General features: G+C 47.8%; 1 protein-coding gene across 1 annotated transcript in view; it reads right to left on the bottom strand.

The window, feature by feature from the left end:
* ANKMY1 (ankyrin repeat and MYND domain containing 1) overlaps positions 1-21,243 on the bottom strand; it is a 661,439-nt gene that overhangs the window by 307,432 nt on the left and 332,764 nt on the right. Inside the window, exon 11 of the mRNA XM_086943729.1 lies at positions 8,678-8,830. Within this exon, the coding sequence (XP_086799855.1) occupies positions 8,678-8,830 (153 nt within the window). The remainder of the gene's footprint in view (positions 1-8,677; positions 8,831-21,243) is intronic.

Below are 21,243 nucleotides of genomic sequence, written 5' to 3'. Positions count from 1 at the left end.
TTTGTACCTAGCAGATATAACAAAACATATGCCATCAGCCAAAAGTCATCCACCCATCTTGGACAAAGAGACAATCCCTTTTTTTTTTACAATATGCAGATGATATAGTGGTGTTGAGCTAAAGTCTGATAGGCCTGCAAAGAGCAAAAGTACAATCACTAATCTTTGCCTTCAAATTGCTGAATAAAAACTGTGCTGTCCGGCCTATACCAACCTCCTAAAAGTGATGGCAGCACAAACGTTACCTACCCTATCATAAGGCCTAGAAACATGGTGTGGCAAGGAATTGAATTGAATGAACTCCAGACTAAGGTGTATAAGGCTGTATTTAGTCTCTCAAGATTGCATCCCCCACACAGGTTTGGCTAGAATTTGTTCTCCAGAACCAAAAATTTCGAAGCATGAATTCCTTTGTAAAGCTGTGCTACAAAATCTGATTATCTGAACCTGGCTCATTGAACAGCTTATGCTGGGCAGAGATCAAGGCTCAAATGGACCAAGAAACATCCAATACATGGGGTGCTTACTTGAGAAAATCTCTGTAAGAATTGGACTTTCAATCAGCCTGGGATAGCGTAGAAGAAAGGGCAAAACTTATAAAGGTTTGCAATAATTCTGGAACAAAGAAATCCCTTCTCGAAGATAAAAAAAATCCTGACCAAACGATGACACACATGGACGGTGATAAACTCCTACACACACACATGTAAAGCCTCAATCCTAAAGCTTATCTTTCAGCCCAATTTTGCACCAAGATAAAAAAGAGCTTCATCCAATATCGTTTAGGAATGCATGACTCGAAGGATCTTCTGCCATCATGGAAAAGCAAACAACAAGCAGAGAACTGTCGATTAAACAGCTATTCCAATGAAACAATAACTCATTTACTGTGTGTATGCTCTGCAGTTAAGGATTTAAGGAAACTACTTTTAAAATCTACTTTTAATGATTTAAATATTCGCACATGCAGACAAGAAGTGATCTGCTGGATGGAGGGCATATCTAATAGCTTGACTTGCTGAGGCGTTAAGTTTTTCACACAAATAAGTAGACTCCGCTGGCAGTCTGACTCAGAAAACTAGAATGCTAGCCCTAGGAATAGTTTTATCTTAAAAAAACATATATATATATATATATATATATATATATATATGAATTTTCACCTCCTCCCAAAGAAAACAGCCGTGACCCCAAGGGAGAGACAAAGGAGCACTTTAATGGTCAAATGTCCCGGGCAAATGCATTTCGGCAATATCAGCCTTCCTCAGCGCCCCTCTCCAACTGCTCCTAGTGCTGCGGCGTCGATAGTCCTGCCACGCTGCTGTTGTAGGTTCCTTGCTCCGCCCCCTTGATGTAATTCGGCCTTCCTATGTAGCCCCGCGTAGTGGAACTGCATATCCCACAATGCCATAGTTTGCCTTTGCGGGGGCTAACACAGGAGTCCCGGTTACCCAAGTAGGGGATGTGGATATCCCCTGACCGCAGTATCAGCCAAGCGTCGTGGTGGGTACTGGACATGATTGCTAGCGCAATCCAAGGAAGAAATGCTCAGCAGAGCCTGCCAGGAAGTCCAGACCGCTTGTGCGGCGGGGGTACACAGAAATGCGCACTTGCTTGCCGCATAATGTCTGAATTTTCACCACCTCCCAAAGAAAAGAGCCGTGACCCCAAGGGAGAGACAAAGGAGCACTTTAATGGTCAAATGTCCTGGGCGAATGCATTTCGGCAATATCAGCCTTCCTCAGCGCCCCTCTCCAACTGCTCCTAGTGCTGCGGCGTCGATAGTCCTGCCACGCTGCTGTTGTAGGTTCCTTGGTCCGCCCCCTTGATGTAATTCGGCCTTCCTATGTAACCCCGCGTAGTGGAACTGCAAATCCCACAATGCCATAGTATTGTGCCTCATGAGATTTGGAAATGCTGCTCGGGTGATATTTTCGGAGTGGATGTCCAAGGAAGGCACAGCTGTAGAAGCACGTTGGGAGGTGGGACATTTAAACAGTTTGGCGCCCCTTCGAGTCCCCCATCAAAGCCGCCGCTACCTCAACACTTGGAATTCTTTGCGGGGGCCAACACAGGAGTCCAGGTTACCCAAGTAGGGGATGTGGATATCCCCTGACCGCAGTATCAGCCAAGCATCGTGGTGGGTACTGGACATGATTGCTAGCGCAATCCAACGAAGAAATGCTCAGCAGAGCCTGCCAGGAAGTCCAGACCGCTTGTGTGGCGGGGGTACACAGAAATGCGCACTGGCTTGCCGCATAATGTCTGAATTTTCACCTCCTCCCAAAGAAAAGAGCTGTGACCCCAAGGGAGAGACAAAGGAGCACTTTAATGGTCAAATGTCCTGGGAAAATGCATTTCGGCAATATCATCCTTCCTCAGCGCCCCTCTCCAACTGCTCCTAGTGCTGCGGCGTCGATAGTCCTGCCACGCTGCTGTTGTAGGTTCCTTGCTCCGCCCCCTTGATGTAATTCGGCCTTCCTATGTAGCCCCGCGTAGTGGAACTGCATATCCCACAATGCCATAGTATTGTGCCTCATGAGATTTGGAAATGCTGCTCGGGGTGATATTTTCGGAGTGGATGTCCGTGGAAGGCACAGCTGTAGAAGCACGTTGGGAGGTGGGACATTTAAACAGTTTGGCGCCCCCTCGAGTCCCCCTTCATAGCCGCCGCTACCTCAACACTTGGAATTCTTTGCGGGGGCCAACACAGGAGTCCCGGTTACCCAATATGGGGATGTGGATATCCCCTGACTGCAGTTTCAGCCAAGCGTCGTGGTGGGTACTGGACATGATTGCTAGCGCAATCCAACGAAAAAATGCTCAGCAGAGCCTGCCAGGAAGTCCAGAATGCTTGTGCGGCGGGGGTGCACAGAAATGCGCACCGGCTTGCCGCATAATGTCTGAATTTTCACCTCCTCCCAAAGAAAAGAGCCGTGACCCCAAGGGAGAGACAAAGGAGCACTTTAATGGTCAAATGTCCCTGGGCGAATGCATTTTGGCAATATCAGCCTTCCTCAGCGCCCCTCTCCAACTGCTCCTAGTGCTGCGGCGTCGATAGTCCTGCCACGCTGCTGTTGTAGGTTTCTTGCTCCGCCCCTTTGACGCAATTCGGCCTTCCTATGTAGCCCCGCGTAGTGGAACTGCATATCCCACAATGCCATAGTATTGTGCCTCATGAGATTTTGAAATGCTGCTCGGGTGATATTTTCGGAGTGGATGTCAGTGGAAGGCACAGCTGTAGAAGCACGTTGGGAGGTGGGACATTTAAACAGTTTGGCTCCCCCTCAAGTCCCCTTTCATAGCCCCCCTTCATAGCCGCCGCTACCTCAACACTTGGCTGTCTTTCATTTAAATAAAGGATGCTCCTAACCTGCTTGGGAGTGCGGCTTTGAATTGCTGAGCAAGCTTTGGATAATATATTGGCGACGGCTCCAGGTCGCAGAAGCAAGCGCACCACCTCCAAACCAACGGAGGGCCTGACGAGGGGAAAATTCACCTCGGTGACGGCGTGGCAGGCAAAATAAATCAGACAGGCAGAGTCCCATACGGGGCCTCAATAGAGGGCTGTAATTTGTCCTGGATTAAATGCGAGCACCTAAGCCCACTGGAGGGCAAAAAGTATGCAAAGAAATGGGAAACTACATTAACCAGCATGCAATGGGATCAATGTGAAGATTGAAGGAACACCGGAGGCCAATTAGTGACTTTTAAATAGCATGCAGGGTTGGTAGTTCCAGCAGTAAATGTTTCTAAGTGCTTGCATTGGCCCGAGAAGAAGGAGAGAGAATTCTCCGAAACGCGTCGGCCAAAGGACTGCCATATGGGATGCGAAGCTGGCTGTCTTTCATTTAAATAAAGGATGTTCCTAACCTGCTTGGGAGTGCGGATTTAAATTGCTGAGCAAACTTTGATATATATATATATATATATATATATATATATATATATATATATATTTCCACTGCTCACCCTCCGTCGAAAGTAAGCGGGACACAGCTCCGGATTCAGACCAGGTAGGATTTTTATTGAACTTTACAGCACATTTCCTTGCAGTCCGTGATGCGTTTTGGTTCTATGGGCAGACGCGTTTCTGGCCGTCTTGGCCGTCTTCAGTGCCGATGTCACAGGCTGCTGGCAATTCGTGTGGGCTTTGGATCGCTGGCCACTCCTTTTAGGACAGTCCTGCACCTCATTGGGGGGACCCCTCCCTCCAGGGCGGTCTCACGACTCCACCTCCTCTCTGCAGGTGTTTGTGCGTGTAGCGCCTGGCAGACTGCATCCTGGGATGTGTAGTTCAGTGTGGATTCCCTGCTTAATAGCGGAGTTCCAAACATTCTAAAATGTCCCCTTCCCTTGGCACCGTTTCATACATCCTAGCAGTGTAGCCAGGAAAGTGTTGTTCCGTCACCACCTGTGTCTTTGTCCTATCGGGTAGCGCAATGCTACCTCCTCTCTCCCCATCGCGAAATTCAGTCACCTTTGCAGGCAATGTCCACGCTGGGGGGGCGCCGCACCTTGTACTCCTCGTACTGTCCAAAGTTTTTTGCTGTATGATGCGGTGCTCCTGACCGAGAGTGCGTGCCCCACCGGTTTCAGCCAACCGTAAAACATAAACATCCACTGCTCACCCTCCGTCGAAAGTAAGCGGGACACAGCTCCGGATTCAGACCAGGTAGGATTTTTATTGAACTTTACAGCACATTTCCTTGCAGTCCGTGATGCGTTTTGGTTCTATGGGCAGACGCGTTTCTGGCCGTCTTGGCCGTCTTCAGTGCCGATGTCACAGGCTGCTGGCAATTCGTGTGGGCTTTGGATCGCTGGCCACTCCTTTTAGGACAGTCCTGCACCTCATTGGGGGGACCCCTCCCTCCAGGGCGGTCTCACGACTCCACCTCCTCTCTGCAGGTGTTTGTGCGTGTAGCGCCTGGCAGACTGCATCCTGGGATGTGTAGTTCAGTGTGGATTCCCTGCTTAATAGCGGAGTTCCAAACATTCTAAAATGTCCCCTTCCCTTGGCACTGTTTCATACATCCTAGCAGTGTAGCCAGGAAAGTGTTGTTCCGTCACCACCTGTGTCTTTGTCCTATCGGGTAGCGCAATGCTACCTCCTCTCTCCCCATCGCGAAATTCAGTCACCTTTGCAGGCAATGTCCACGCTGGGGGGGCGCCGCACCTTGTACTCCTCGTACTGTCCAAAGTTTTTTGCTGTATGATGCGGTGCTCCTGACCGAGAGTGCGTGCCCCACCGGTTTCAGCCAACCGTAAAACATAAACTTCCACTGCTCACCCTCCGTCGAAAGTAAGCGGGACACAGCTCCGGATTCAGACCAGGTAGGATTTTTATTGAACTTTACAGCACATTTCCTTGCAGTCCGTGATGCGTTTTGGTTCTATGGGCAGACGCGTTTCTGGCCGTCTTGGCCGTCTTCAGTGCCGATGTCACAGGCTGCTGGCAATTCGTGTGGGCTTTGGATCGCTGGCCACTCCTTTTAGGACAGTCCTGCACCTCATTGGGGGGACCCCTCCCTCCAGGGCGGTCTCACGACTCCACCTCCTCTCTGCAGGTGTTTGTGCGTGTAGCGCCTGGCAGACTGCATCCTGGGATGTGTAGTTCAGTGTGGATTCCCTGCTTAATAGCGGAGTTCCAAACATTCTAAAATGTCCCCTTCCCTTGGCACCGTTTCATACATCCTAGCAGTGTAGCCAGGAAAGTGTTGTTCCGTCACCACCTGTGTCTTTGTCCTATCGGGTAGCGCAATGCTACCTCCTCTCTCCCCATCGCGAAATTCAGTCACCTTTGCAGGCAATGTCCACGCTGGGGGGGCGCCGCACCTTGTACTCCTCGTACTGTCCAAAGTTTTTTGCTGTATGATGCGGTGCTCCTGACCGAGAGTGCGTGCCCCACCGGTTTCAGCCAACCGTAAAACATAAACTTCCACTGCTCACCCTCCGTCGAAAGTAAGCGGGACACAGCTCCGGATTCAGACCAGGTAGGATTTTTATTGAACTTTACAGCACATTTCCTTGCAGTCCGTGATGCGTTTTGGTTCTATGGGCAGACGCGTTTCTGGCCGTCTTGGCCGTCTTCAGTGCCGATGTCACAGGCTGCTGGCAATTCGTGTGGGCTTTGGATCGCTGGCCACTCCTTTTAGGACAGTCCTGCACCTCATTGGGGGGACCCCTCCCTCCAGGGCGGTCTCACGACTCCACCTCCTCTCTGCAGGTGTTTGTGCGTGTAGCGCCTGGCAGACTGCATCCTGGGATGTGTAGTTCAGTGTGGATTCCCTGCTTAATAGCGGAGTTCCAAACATTCTAAAATGTCCCCTTCCCTTGGCACCGTTTCATACATCCTAGCAGTGTAGCCAGGAAAGTGTTGTTCCGTCACCACCTGTGTCTTTGTCCTATCGGGTAGCGCAATGCTACCTCCTCTCTCCCCATCGCGAAATTCAGTCACCTTTGCAGGCAATGTCCACGCTGGGGGGGCGCCGCACCTTGTACTCCTCGTACTGTCCAAAGTTTTTTGCTGTATGATGCGGTGCTCCTGACCGAGAGTGCGTGCCCCACCGGTTTCAGCCAACCGTAAAACATAAACTTCCACTGCTCACCCTCCGTCGACGGAGGGTGAGCAGTGGAAGTTTATGTTTATACAAAGAAACCGGTGGGGCACGCACTCTCGGTCAGGAGCACCGCATCATACAGCAAAAAACTTTGGACAGTACGAGGAGTACAAGGTGCGGCGCCCCCCCAGCGTGGACATTGCCTGCAAAGGTGACTGAATTTCGCGATGGGGAGAGAGGAGGTAGCATTGCGCTACCCGATAGGACAAAGACACAGGTGGTGACGGAACAACACTTTCCTGGCTACACTGCTAGGATGTATGAAACGGTGCCAAGGGAAGGGGACATTTTAGAATGTTTGGAACTCCGCTATTAAGCAGGGAATCCACACTGAACTACACATCCCAGGATGCAGTCTGCCAGGCGCTACACGCACAAACACCTGCAGAGAGGAGGTGGAGTCGTGAGACCGCCCTGGAGGGAGGGGTCCCCCCAATGAGGTGCAGGACTGTCCTAAAAGGAGTGGCCAGCGATCCAAAGCCCACACGAATTGCCAGCAGCCTGTGACATCGGCACTGAAGACGGCCAAGACGGCCAGAAACGCGTCTGCCCATAGAACCAAAACGCATCACGGACTGCAAGGAAATGTGCTGTAAAGTTCAATAAAAATCCTACCTGATATATATATATATATATATATATATATATATATATATATATAGTGACCAAGCCGTAAAGGCGAAATGCGTCGGCAAGAGGCTAACTGTAATTGAATAAATAATATTAAGCACTCTGGAGTGTCCTGGCTTCCCTTTCGGTATGAAAGTAAGGAGTTTGTGAATAAAAAAAATAAAATATATATATATATATATATATATATATATATATATATATATATATATATATATATATATATATATATATTTATATATATATATAATTACGGACTGGAAAAACAAAACAAGGAATGTGCACCAACGTGGATATATTAGAAAAAGGTTTTACTGTATATAGTGTACCTTAACCAATTGCACATATCACAGCTCTAATAAGGAAATAGCTAAAGTGGAGTAAGCCTTTAAAGGGCTTATTATCACTGCTTTTGCACTTTATATTGTTGTATAATCAAGGGATTTTAGGCACTATTTATGATCGGATAAATCCACACTAGGGTGTCGATTATGATGGCGTTGAATCCGCATCCTCCGGGCCGGTGGAAGCCACCGCCGGCCCGGAGGATGCGGATTCACCGCCGCGGACATTGGAAACACCAACCGCCACATTAGGATGGCGATGGGACCAGTGGCGGACGGCAAGTCCGTCCGCCGCTAATCTGCGGTGTATGCACGCAAATATGGTGGCGGTGTCTGCAAGACACCGCCAGCCATATTAGGATGCAGGCGGAAACATGCTTTTCCACAGCGGCTTTTCCGCCGTGGAAAAGCATGTGGTCTTTTGTGTTTGGGGGCCCGTTGCGGGCCCCCAGGGTGTTGGGGGGTGGGGGTGCACATGGGGGGTACCTATGGTACCTCCCTGCTTTGGCATGCACAAGGTGGTAGGCACCACGCGGAACCTGCCAAGTTGTGCATGCCAAAGGTAAACATGCATATTTTACATTGCGGCGGGTTCTGCTCAAAGCAGCACCCGCCGCAATGTAAAATATACGGGATGTGACCGCCAGGGTGGCGGTCACATCCTAATTGGTATGGAGGGAACGCCACAGCCCCTGCGGACGGTCCCTCCACCTCGGGGGTGGCAGACGGTCGCAGGTCCATCCGCCAACATAATCGACGCCTAGGTTTTGAAGCAGGAAAAATGTTTTATTTATTCGTCCAACAATAACCAAACTTACTGTAACTCTTGCTTTTAAGGTTTTAAAGTGTTTGTATAGGTTTTTATTAACCAAACAAATAAATAAAGATTGAGAAGAATACATTTTGTTCTCTTAACATTGCTTACTTTCCTTAACACAAGAAAATAGAGAATTAGTGAGAAGTTCCTTATAGAGGTCCAACATAAGTTGCAAATCCGACATACATCGGTTCCTGGAGTATATGGTGCATGTATATCTGCCAATGATAACAAAAGCTGAAAAATGCAAGGCTCTGTATTCTTACCTTGGGGCAGTCCTCTCTCTCAGAGACCACATGTAAAGGAGTGCGTCCACCTTCTTCTGCAGCAATGTTGGGTTTCATATAGTAGTTACAGAAGACCTCTGGTGCGTTATTTACTTTCAGAGGAAAACCAGCCACCACATTTGCATTGTCACACTGTTCAGGCAAACACACAATTGGATATAATATATTAACACAATAATGCAAAATACTCAAGTTTCATAACTTTTATTTCTTTATAAATATACAAAGTATTTACATTAAATTAGTTATTCTTAAACAGGCTTTCTACAAAATGGAAAAAAAGGATAGTATGGATGGGTTATTTTATTTTTAAATAACTGCTTAAAAATATTATTTATAACTTAAATCCATATATATCATAATTTCATACAATTTAATTTGTGGAGGCAATGTGTTGCTTAGGTTCATTTTATTATTTTTACATTTTTTTTCAAGTGGTACTTTATTGACAATTTTCATTTTTCACATACACACACTACAAGTGTGTTGAACGAAGGGTGCATAGACTCCGGGTTGCACAGAGGTAAACATCCACATACAACCTGGGGGTCTCAACAGCAATATAACAAAACTATGTACTCACACTGGTTATAGTTAGTAACCCCGTGTAGCTCATGCCCTCTCTAAAACGGGTCTAGTGTCCATATGTGTCAATTATCAAGAACTCTATGTTGTGAGAGAGTGAAAAAACACCCGAATGAGGCATAAACTTGTAAACCATATTTCCGTGAAGGCAAACTGACATCTTAAGGAGTGTGAGTGGCTATGCGTCATGAAACTATGCATCTTTCTGGAAAAACTGAGGGTGAGATGTAATACCCAATGTTAGGATGCTGATTTTGCTACCAGAGATCTGAATCTAGGGGGGCGAATAAGATGGGGGAGCCAGGGACAGTGGGCGGTAGGGATCAAAAGACAGACACTAATATTCATGACGTGTGAGGGGAGGCTACCCGTCTGTGACATGCTTGCCATATGGGACATAATGGCTATGATGTACCACATGGGGACCTGTAATCTGTCTTGGCTGATAGCTTTTTTAAGTATGTGTCCTAGGCATCCTATTGCAGTGGATCCCACTGCTGTCTCGGCAACGAGTGCCACATTGTGACTTCCACAGTCGCCAACTTAAAAAGATTGCATAGCTATGATTGAGTGGATGGGGCATCTGGGGGACTTCCAGGCCATGGCCAAGTGGCATTTCGCCAGCACATATGTCAGGTCTATACATTTGAAAACATTCTTGCTTTTGCGTGTACACGTGGTGATCCACAGCATGCACCACCGAGGGTCAGCGGGTAATACCTGTCCACTAATGTCCGCCAGCATCACCATAACGATTTCCCAAGAGTATCTATTAATGGGGCAGTACCATACCAAATGCTAAAAGTCTGCCTGCAGGGCAGGGCAGCGAGGGCACCTAAGGGCCACAGTCGGGAACATGTTGTGGATGAGAACAGCGGTACAAAAGGGGGTGGTGATGGACGGAGCATCTGAATCAATCAAACACTCACACCCAGTCAAGAGATCTGGGTTTAATCCATCACCGTTCTTTAGCCCACTCTGCCACCCCAGTTCAGACATGGCTATATGCAAATCAGTCTGACCCTGTGCCTCATGGGAACAGTCCAGCCCGAACTGCCAAGCCATGTCTTCCCAGGACCGGAAACAAGCTTCCGAGGACCGGTTTCTGGCATTCCAGCCGTTTTCAGCCCGGCTTGCTTGAATCCAGTGGCAAAGTGAGCAAGGGGCTCACATCTGAGCATACCCTGCCACACTTATGGCGGCCAAAAGCGGTACAAAAGGCATGGCCCTAAATTGGCAGGGTATGCTCAGACGTGAGTCCCTTGCTCACTTTGCCACTGGATTCAAGCAAGCCCGGCTGAAGACGGCTGGAATGCCAGAAACCGGTCCTGGGAAGCTTGATTCCGGTCCAGGGAAGACATGGCTTGGCAGTTCGGGCTGGACTGTTCCCATGAGGCACAAGGTCAGACTGATTTGCATATGGCCATGTCTGAACTGGGGTGGCGGAGAGAGCTAAAGAACGGTGATGGATTAAACCCAGATCAGTTGACTGGGGGTGAGTGTTTGTATTGTCAACGCTCCGTCCATCATCCCCTTTGGTTTTTCTTTGTTCGCCCTAAGTTGGCAGGGTATGCTCAGACGTGAGTCCCTTGCTCACTTTGCCACTGGATTCAAGCAAGCCCGGCTGAAGACGGCTGGAATGCCAGAAACCGGTCCTGGGAAGCTTGATTCCGGTCCAGGGAAGACATGGCTTGGCAGTTCGGGCTGGACTGTTCCCATGAGGCACAGGGTCAGACTGATTTGCATATGGCCATGTCTGAACTGGGGTGCGGAGTGAGCTAAAGAACGGTGATGGATTAAACCCAGATCAGTTGACTGGGGGTGAGTGTTTGTCTTGTCAACGCTCCGTCCATCATCCCCTTTGGTTTTTCTTTGTTCGCCCTAAGTTGGCAGGGTATGCTCAGACGTGAGTCCCTTGCTCACTTTGCCACTGGATTCAAGCAAGCCCGGCTGAAGACAGCTGGAACGCCAGAAACCGGTCCTCGGAAGCCTGATTCCGGTCCAGGGAAGACATGGCTTGGCAGTTCGGGCTGGACTGTTCCCATGAGGCACAGGGTCAGACTGATTTGCATATGGCCATGTCTGAACTGGGGTGGCGGAGTGAGCTAAAGAACGGTGATGGATTAAACCCAGATCAGTTGACTGGGGGTGAGTGTTTGTATTGTCAACGCTCCGTCCATCATCCCCTTTGGTTTTTCTTTGTTCGCCCTAAGTTGGCAGGGTATGCTCAGACGTGAGTCCCTTGCTCACTTTGCCACTGGATTCAAGCAAGCCTGGCTGAAGACGGCTGGAATGCCAGAAACCGGTCCTGGGAAGCTTGATTCAGGTCCAGGGAAGACATGGCTTGGCAGTTCGGGCTGGACTGTTCCCATGAGGCACAGGGTCAGACTGATTTGCATATGGCCATGTCTGAACTGGGCTGGCGGAGTGAGCTAAAGAACGGTGATGGATTAAACCCAGATCAGTTGACTGGGGGTGAGTGTTTGTATTGTCAACGCTCCGTCCATCATCCCCTTTGGTTTTTCTTTTTTCTGTGGATGAGAATAGGCATAAGATTCAGCCCCAGCCAGATTTGACCTTGGAAGGAGAACATGGCGGCTGCAGGCTAGTGCGGCGCGTGCTTCTGACCCAGCCCTCCGTCTCACCGCAGTGCTGCTGTTCTACCCGGAGCCTTTTGTGCGTCCTATGGGGCTGTGACCCGTGATACGCGGCCCGCTCACGGCAAGGCTTGCTGTACCGATATTGGCTGATGTGCCGAGTTGTGGCTATAGTTTCCCTCCCACTTGAAACCCGCCCGCAGTGGAACCCGTGGTGCTGAGCAGGCGTGGAGCTGAGGCGCGGCCGCCCGGCGGCTGCACTGGGGTTTTTTCGTGGAGGCTCTGGCGCTGGCTGTCAGCAAAGATTATTTGGAGTTTCTAGTGCTTCCAGCGCTATCACCTGTGAAGAGGGTCCCGACAAGTCAGGGACCTGTAGAGCTCCTGAGGCCACAGTGGATCTCGCAGGTAGGCGCGGGGGGTCGGTGGAACTCCCGTGACTGAGACCGAGACCTGTGGGGGATCAGTAACTGCGAAGCAAGCCTTGAAAACCGCAGTCAGGAAAAGGGTAAAATCTCAGAAGAGACAGAGAGTATGCAGGAAACTACAAGTCCCAGAATCCCCGGCTAAAGAAAGTGACAAACATACAGGTGGAATAACTATCCCGGTGGATTCTGTAGTCAACAAAGTTACTCAGAAGGCTAGCGTCAGTGGCGGCAAGGAAGTGGGTAAGAATTCTAAACCTAAGTGCAGCTCTCAGAGGGGGGTTAAAAACAAATGCACAAATAGTGGTACCAGTAGGATCACCCCCTCTCTACGTACGTTTTTTAAAGTACTGCCACAGGTGCTGGATTTGATACCTGATAAAGCTACAAATACCTCTGATCATTTGCCCATAACCTCCCTCAATACATCGATACCCTCACCGCTAAAACCTGTTACTAACAAACCCACTGCCAACACTATCGCACTGCCCTCTGAGATGACTGACCTACCTCCCCTCCCTGAAGGGGTCTAGGTGAGGGGGCAGAGGGGGGCAGGGAGGAGGATACGGGTAAGGAGGCAAATGAGGCCACAAATACACTTGAGGCTCTGGTATTATCAATAGCATCTATGAGGGTGGAAATCAGGAATGATTTCCTAATATCTAAAAACAACCAGAGTGAGATCAGAGCATCATGTGACATTTCGGAGAAGAAAGTAGACGGGCTAAACGAGAGGACAGAGAAACTTGAAGGTTCTGTCGGGCTACTGAAGTCCAGTATAGAGATTGCTGAGTCTAAGATACATAACCTACAGAGAGAGGGAGATGCCATGAGGGAGAGAGTCGAGTCGTTGGAAAATCACTCCTGACGAAACAACCTCAGACTCTTGATTCCAGAGGGAAAGGAAGGGGGGGATGTTAAGGCCTTCGTAATTAAAATATTGAAGGACTCATTAAGTCTTGAAGAGTCTGTAGAAGAGCTTGATAAGGACATCCAATGAACACATCGGGACCCATTCCGCTTGAGCCCTGGCAGGACAAAGCCCAGGAAAATCTTGATTAACTTCCTCACATATTCCCTGAAGGAAAAAATCCTGAACCTCTCCTTAAAAGCCAAATTGTTAAAGGGCCCCGATTTCTCCTATGAGGTACGGTCGGACCTCTCTAAAGTCACTTTAGACAGGCAATGGGAGTTGGGCCAAAGGATGGAGAGATTCAGGTTGTTTGGCGCTACTGTACAGATGAGGTTTCCCGCATTCTTGCGGATAATGTACAATAACAAAATGCACAACATAAGATCTCCCTCGGAGGCTGACGAGCTGCTGGAATCTATTGGTACCCACTCTCGGGGTGGAATTTAAGTAGTTAATTCTAAGCCTATGCATCGGTATCGCCCATTTCGTTTTCTTTAGTTGGATATTCTAACTTCTTCAGCTTTGACTACTAATCTACTAACCTTTAAGGAAATAAAAAAATTTAAAAAAAGGGAAAATAAATGGGGAAAAAAGGGAAAAAAAAATAACAATAAAATATATAAATAAATAAAAAAAAAAAAAATAAAAGAAAAGGGAGGGGGATATGAGGCCTATATATACCTTCTTTGCTTTTTCTCTTTTTCTCCTTTTTATCTCTTTCTTTTCTTCACTGGGGGCTCCCAGATAGCACCTCAATGTAAAGGTTAGCTCCGGGAGAAGTCATGCTGCACTATTGGGGTAGAGGGGGGGTCTGTCAGAAGACGCAAATCTGGCTTTTTTTTTCTGGTCGGAGTAAGTAAGGGGGGGTTCTCCAGGGGAGGGTGGGAGGGTGGGGGGGGAAGGAAAGTAAAAAATCCTCATGAGTCATGCCTTCAGAAATCGGTCCTGTGTCCTAGCGATAATTTTTTCTCACTTTGGGTGAGCGAGCTTTCTGGTTGGTCGGATGGGTGGGAGTGGAAGGTCGATAAAGGATGACCTCTGTCCAATTTTTATCCTGGAATGTCAATGGTCTGCGCGTGAAGAGCAGAAGAGAGCGCATTTTACAATATATACGAGACTCTCCCGCGCAGATCATTGTCATCCAGGAGACGCATCTTTCTAAAGCAGAGGCCACTGCACTCCTAAAAAAACATAGATGGGTGGAAAAGTTTGTATCTACAGACCATAATGCCAATATAAGAGGGTTCCTTTTACTGTGTAAAAAATCTGCAAAAGTTCAGATTTTGGAACACAGGAAAGACCAGAGTGGGAGATGGCTCCTTGTGAGAATCTCTATTAACGGGTGGGTGTGTATATTAGTCGGTTACTACGGGCCGAATATCGATGACCCGTCCTATTTGGAGACAATCAGGAACCATTTGATTATTTTCCAAGACCCTATCATTTGGATGGGGGATTTTAACATTGTACTTAACCACAAACTATATAAGTCCACCAGTTCTAGAGCCTGCATGTCTTCTAAATCAAGGCAAATCCTTGTGGGAATTATGACACAGCTGGGATTGGCGGATCTATGGAGAGAAAGGGTGGGCAATATTTTAGGGGTTTCCTTCAGGAACCTCAAATACAAACGTAAATCAAGAATTGATTATGCGTTTTTTAGCTATTGTCTTAAGAACTCCCTATTAGGAATAAACTATCTCCCGCTCCACCTGTCTGACCACTCTGCTTTGTTATTCACTCTCAAACTAGACGCCCAGACTAAATACCCATCCTGGTCATTTGATCGAACTTTATAATTGGATGATGATGAAGTCAATTTCCTGGTAACTGAGACCACCTCATTCCTTGATAATAATCTTGAATCTGCGGCTCTGGTTACGGTCTGGGAAACATTAAAAGCTTTCCTGAGGGGCTGTATCACAAACAGAGACTCGCATCGGCTTAAAATATACCGGGAAAAGATAAAAAGCCTGGAGCAGGAAATGGAATTGATTGAGCAGGGGCAAGGTCCCTCTTTAGGGTCACCAAATGAGCAAGAGAAACTAGGCGAGTTGAAAAATCAATTAGAGAGCATTTTACAGGAAAGAGAGATTAAAAGATGGGAGGCCAGCAAGATTTCTTATTTTGAGTTCGGGGAAGCAGCGGGCAAGGTACTGGCATGGAAGGTTAAGGCTGATCAAGCCCAAAACTATATTAGAGAAATTATGGTTGAGGGGGAGAGTGTAGCCAGGACATCTAATTAAGAGATAGACACTGCCTTAAGGGAGTTCTTTGAGGAGATTCACAGGGAAGATACACCCAACGACCAACCAGCTAGGGATTTATGGTTGGATCAAGTTCTACTACAAACCCTAACAATGGCACAGAGTAACTGCCTGGAAATGGAAATCTCAGAGAATGAAGTAAGTATAGCTATCAAGCAACTTAAGCACAGGAAGGCAGCAGGCCCTGATGGGCTGCCAGCTGAGTTATACCGAGCCATGGGTGCCGCTATTGTCCCCACACTTACCGCCCTTTTTAATGGTATTCTTAGGAAGGGGGAAGCCCCCCCAAATCTTGGGGAAAGGCAACCATAGTCTTGATCCCCAAGCCAGGGAAGGACCCCACTGAGTGCGGGTCTTACAGACCGATTTCACTGTTAAACAGCGACTATAAGATCTTCGCTTCCATCATGTCAACAAGATTGGGTTCAGTTATAGGTGAAATCATACATCAAGATCAGAGGGGTTTCATTAAGGGGCGACAGTTATCTGATTTAACATACAACCTGGTGGGGGCAATAGATATAGCTTCAGCTTTTTCTCTTCCTTTGGCTACACTCACCTTAGATGCGACCAAAGCTTTTGATAGGGTCAATTGGCCCTATTTAGAAGCGGTCTGAAAGAAATTTAATTTTGGTTTGAATTTTTGTCGTGCCATTACTCTTATGTATGACTCACCAGAGGCAAGGCTGTTAATAAACGGGGCCTTGACAGACTTGTTTAAAATCATGAAGGGGACGAGGCAGGGCTGCCCACACTCTCCGCTTCTCTTTAATCTGTATATTGAGCCGTTTGCCCAGCTTTTGCGGGGAGACATGAATATTCCATCTTTAAAGTTTGGGGAATGGGAGAGGCGGGTAGCGCTATACGCAGATGATATCCTTATTCTAACATCGGTTCCTGAGGTAGCATTCTCTGTGGTTATTAAGAGGGCAGAGGAATTTGGTTGCATATCAGGATATGAGATAAATGCTAGTAAATCCGACATCATGGCATGGAACATCCCTAACTTACATCTGGAGGTGACCGACTCCATGCGCTCTCTAGGAATACGAGTGACCCAGGGAATTGAGGATATCGCCCAAGTTAATTTAGAGAGAGTGTACAAGGAAAGCAAGAAGCTCTTAAAATCCTGGGCTAATCTCCCGCTTAATATATTTGGTAGGGTGAGTTTGATAAACATGACTATTCTCCCCAAATTCATATTCATTTTCAATACTATCCCTCTGGCCTTTGACCTTAACACCTTAGATAAGTGCCAGAGAGAGATAAACTCTTTCATTTGGAAATATAAGTCATCCAGATTGGCATGGAAGAAATTGAGGAGGAGAAGGGAGAAGGGGGGCCTTGCCCGATTTTTTGTACTATGCATGGGCTTGTCAGCTGTCACATTCTAGAATGCTCTTAAAAACTCCATCGAGTACATCATCTGGGACAATGTTTAAAGCCATGCTGGTCGGAGAAGCATTGCCCAGCGAGTGTTACCTGTTCAAATTCGGGGACCACCATTTTAAAAAAAAAGTCAAATTAAAGATTTTCCAATCCCTGGCGGAAGCCTGGGTACAGATCAGGAAAAGACTAGGTCTACCTTATTTCTCGAACTTTGCCCCAGTGTGGGATTCCCCGGGCCTCCCAGATTGTTTAAAAGATAGGCTCTCGATCCCGGTGAAGGAAGGAGGTATAACAAAGTGGGGAGAGCTGCTGGTTTGAGGATCGTTGAGGACATGGGAGGAATTACGGGCATTGCTCGGTCCTGATTTCTCAAGATTCAAATATATACAACCAGATAGCTGGACCAGGGCATTGTCTCGGAAGGGGATCTCATTGGGGAAGGTAAGCAATATGGAGCAACAATTGGTGGAACCACAAGGGGGCGGTAAGGAGGTGTCCCAGTGGTACTGGAGCCTAGTGGAGGAGTTGGACGGAGAGTTTACTCTTCCCGACGAGCTGTGGGTTGAAGAGGCAGATGTTCAGTGCGAAGAGATTTGGTTAAGATCTTTTACCCTCCTCTACAAGGTTGTGAAACCTGCATGGCTGAGGCGCAATCATTTGTTTACGGTACATCGCGCCTATCTATCACCCCTGAGATTGTCTAAATTCCTTCCAGAGAAGAAATGCAACAAGTGCAATTATATAGCGGCCTCGGATGTTCACATGTTCAAGGACTGCCCCTATATCGCCCGGTTCTGGGAGGAAGTGAAAAGTACCTTGGATTCCATTTTAAATACTTCTATGTCTATCACCCTACCACTAATTATCTTCGGCCTGGATGCTGGTATCACCGGCCAAGCTAGATCTTTTCTGTTCTATGCAGTACTTTTGGCCAGGAGACAAATTTGCAAGGTATGGGTGGAAAATACAGCCCCATCACATTCAACCTGGCTGACTTCCATGTATGAAACTTCTAAGGTGGACTTGGCTAGAACGTGTAGTAAACGTAATTTGGCTTTTTGGGACCTGTTGATCCAGTGGAAATAACGTCCGGGTTTTTTTTTTCCCCCCCCCGGTCCTATGATTATGCCTATTGCACTCCAAGGACCAGGGCCCCTCGTTACACTATCGGTCCTACAGGTTAAAAAACACCAAGATGGAGTAAGTGCAGGCCCGACCCTATCAGCTCCCAATATCTCTCAGGTTTCCACCTCCCACCAATCTTTATAAATCGTGTCATTGTGCTGATCCACACAAACCCCGAGTATATCGGGTGGGACACGCCAGGTGGTTGTGGGTTACTAGAGAGGACGGCAAGGCAAATGAGGACAAAAAAAAAAAAGATAAGTCTGGTGTAAGCAGGCAAATTGAGTAAACTTCAGCCAAGGGTTTTAGATACTTTGCATACCTGCTCGAGTGTTGTAGTCTATTGCCTATCAGTGAGTTCCTGGCCCGGTGCGGTTGCACATTTACCTCCGAGCATGGGGCAGTCCAAAACTTATGTGTTCAATGGTGCCTTAGGCAGCACTGTGATAGCTTATCCGGCATTCCTGTAAATGAGCAGGGCCTGCAAATGCCGAGAGGAGTCGGGTTCTAGTTGCTCGGGTCCCCAGAGGTGCCCTGTACCGGTCGACAGTGAGTAGTAGTACAGGAGCTGGCCCTCTGCATTGCCGTAATGTTCCTGTAGTTCTGAAAAAGTGAGAAGGGTTTTATATACATAGATGTCCCCGAGCGCACCAAGGCCAGCGTCTCCCCATGTTCTGATGTTATGGTGTGCAGTCACCTTGGGATGAGTTAGCGGCCCATATTGGTAAGCTCAGCAAATAGGGCAGTTTGCAGCGCTTGGCAACTTTGGTCAAGCAGCCAGAATGCAGGACAGCCATCTGGGGATCCATCAACCAGCTTACAGTCCCCTAGGTCTCTCTTCACAACCACCTGTTCGGACTAGGAGTATCTGAATGGGCTGTATGACGGAACCCTGCAGGCATTTACCATGCATGCCTTTACAAAGCAGTCTCTACCTCGACTTAGACGTTACCACACATTCCATTACCATGCAAGTCATTGCAACAACTTGCCTGGAAGGGGGGAATGAAAGGGCTCAACTTGGGGGCCGACTGAATTCGAATTTCCAAGGACTCGTCCCCCTTGTCAGACTTCAAGATGGCCGCCTCAGTGAGACCCTCCGCAATACTCTTTTCTCTCCTGGTCTAAAATCATTGGCCATTGTTCGGGCCTCGACCAGCCTTCACTCTACCCTGTTCCCGGTCACCCACCAGGACCTTTACTCTGAGAACTTTCCCTTGACAGCTGAGACCTAGCCATTTTGACTGATGCCCGTTGGAGCTACCTCGCGAGCTAAAGGGGAAATGGGCTATGGATTCCCTCCTTGACCATCACCTACCCAGCCGGTCTTTGGGCAAACCCTCCGGCGTCTCTCCTGACCTTATCTCCCTCCCCCATTTCCCCTTACCCCTACCCCTCTCCGCTCTACTCTTCTCCTCTTTCCGACTACTGACCTTTGCCCTCAGCTGTCCTTAGTCCCCACCCTGTTTATCTGTGAACTTTACCTCGTCAATTGAGACCTAGCTACTTTGACTGATGCCCGATGGAACTACCTTGTTTAGCTAAAGGGGAGCCGGGCAAAGGATTCCCTCCTTGGACATCACCTACCCAGTCAGTCTTTAAACAGACTTTCTTTTGTCTCTCCTGTCGTCTCTTAACTCATCCTCCCTCTTCACACTTCCCCTTCCCCCTTCCACTATTTATGTCTCTCCTTCTCTCCTCTCTCAATGTATTGCTTATTTTTAACATAATGTGTAATTGTTATCATTTTCTGTAACATTGTGGAACATAATGTAAAGCGCTATGATACCTTCGGGTATAGCCAGCGCTATATAAAAGTTTTTAAATAAATAAACTTTGAAATAGTATAATTTACTACTCCAACTCCAGTCTTCACAACAGTAGGGAAGGTGTAGGACTTAAAATCCAACACCAGTCCATCAACATTCCCCTAGAGCAAGACGTTGTAACAACTTAGGGCCAGATGTAGGTCACCAAATACCGGTCGGTAACGGCCGATTGTGGCCGTTACCGACCGGTATTTGTTGATTGAGATGTAGGGGTCCTAAATCTTACAGTAACTTTACAGAATCTGTAAATCTATATGTAGGTGGCACTGCAAACAGTGCCACAGGCCCCTAAGAATTCGTTATTTACCATGTAATACTATTGCATGGTAAATAACGAATTCCTGTGTACATGCACATCTGTGCATGTACACCTGTGCCATGTGGCACACAAACATGCCCTAAGGGCATGTATGTGTGTCACATGGCACACAAGCCAGAATCAGGGGTGCAACAGGGTGTCAAAGTGACACCCTGTCCCCCTTGTCAATTCGGTAATTTTACCGAATCGGTATTTACCGATTCGGTAATTGCCATAGGTTCCTATGGGCCTCAAGGCCCATAGGAATCAATGGCAATTACCGAATCTGCAAATACCAATTCGGTAAATACCGAATCATTCCAATTCGGTAAAAATTACCGAATAATTACCTACATCTTATTTACCGAATCTAAAATACTGAATCGGTAAAATTTGGTATTTTAGAGTCGGTAAATAAGATTTACCTACATCTGGCCCTTAGTGACTCCTGAAGCGGAAGCCGGGAGCCTGTCTGTAACTTGTGAAAAGCATTATCTCTTTTTAAAATTACCTGCACTTTGCCCTTTTAACTTCACTCAGCCTCGCATGCACTCACAGCACAGCCGATTCAGGAGCTGACCGGGGGGCACTTGGCTACACGGAAGACTGCCACTTAACGGTGCTGCCATATTGGGGGTAATCAAAAGGCAGCGGGCTAGTTGTTGCACCCGATTCTGTATAAAAAACACCTCAGTGCGCATGCGCTGCAACCTTAGTGACTCCTGAGGCGGAACCTGGGAGCCTGTCTGTAACTTGCGTGAAGCATTATCTCTGTTAAAAAAATTACCTGCTCTTTGCTCTTTTAACTTCACTCCGCCTCGCATGCACTCACCGCACAGCCGATTCAGGAGCTGACCGGGTGGCACTTGGCTACGCGGAAGACTGCCACTTAACGGTGCTGCTATACTGGGGGTAATCAGAAGGCAGCGGGCTAGTTGTTGTGCCCGATTCTGTATAAAAAACACCTCAGTGCGCACGCGCTCCAACCTTAGTGACTCCTGAGGTGGAAGCCGGGAGCCTATCTGTAACTTGCGTTAAGCATTATCTCTTTTTAAAAAATTACCTGCACTTTGCTCTTTTAACTTCACTCTGCCTCGCATGCACTCACCGCACAGCCGAT

The sequence above is a fragment of the Lissotriton vulgaris genome, chromosome 11 (assembly GCF_964263255.1).
Source record: "Lissotriton vulgaris chromosome 11, aLisVul1.2, whole genome shotgun sequence".
NCBI lineage: Eukaryota > Metazoa > Chordata > Amphibia > Caudata > Salamandridae > Lissotriton > Lissotriton vulgaris.
The sequence above is the reverse complement of the archived record's forward strand: the minus strand, read 5'-3'. Positions and strand labels throughout refer to the sequence as shown.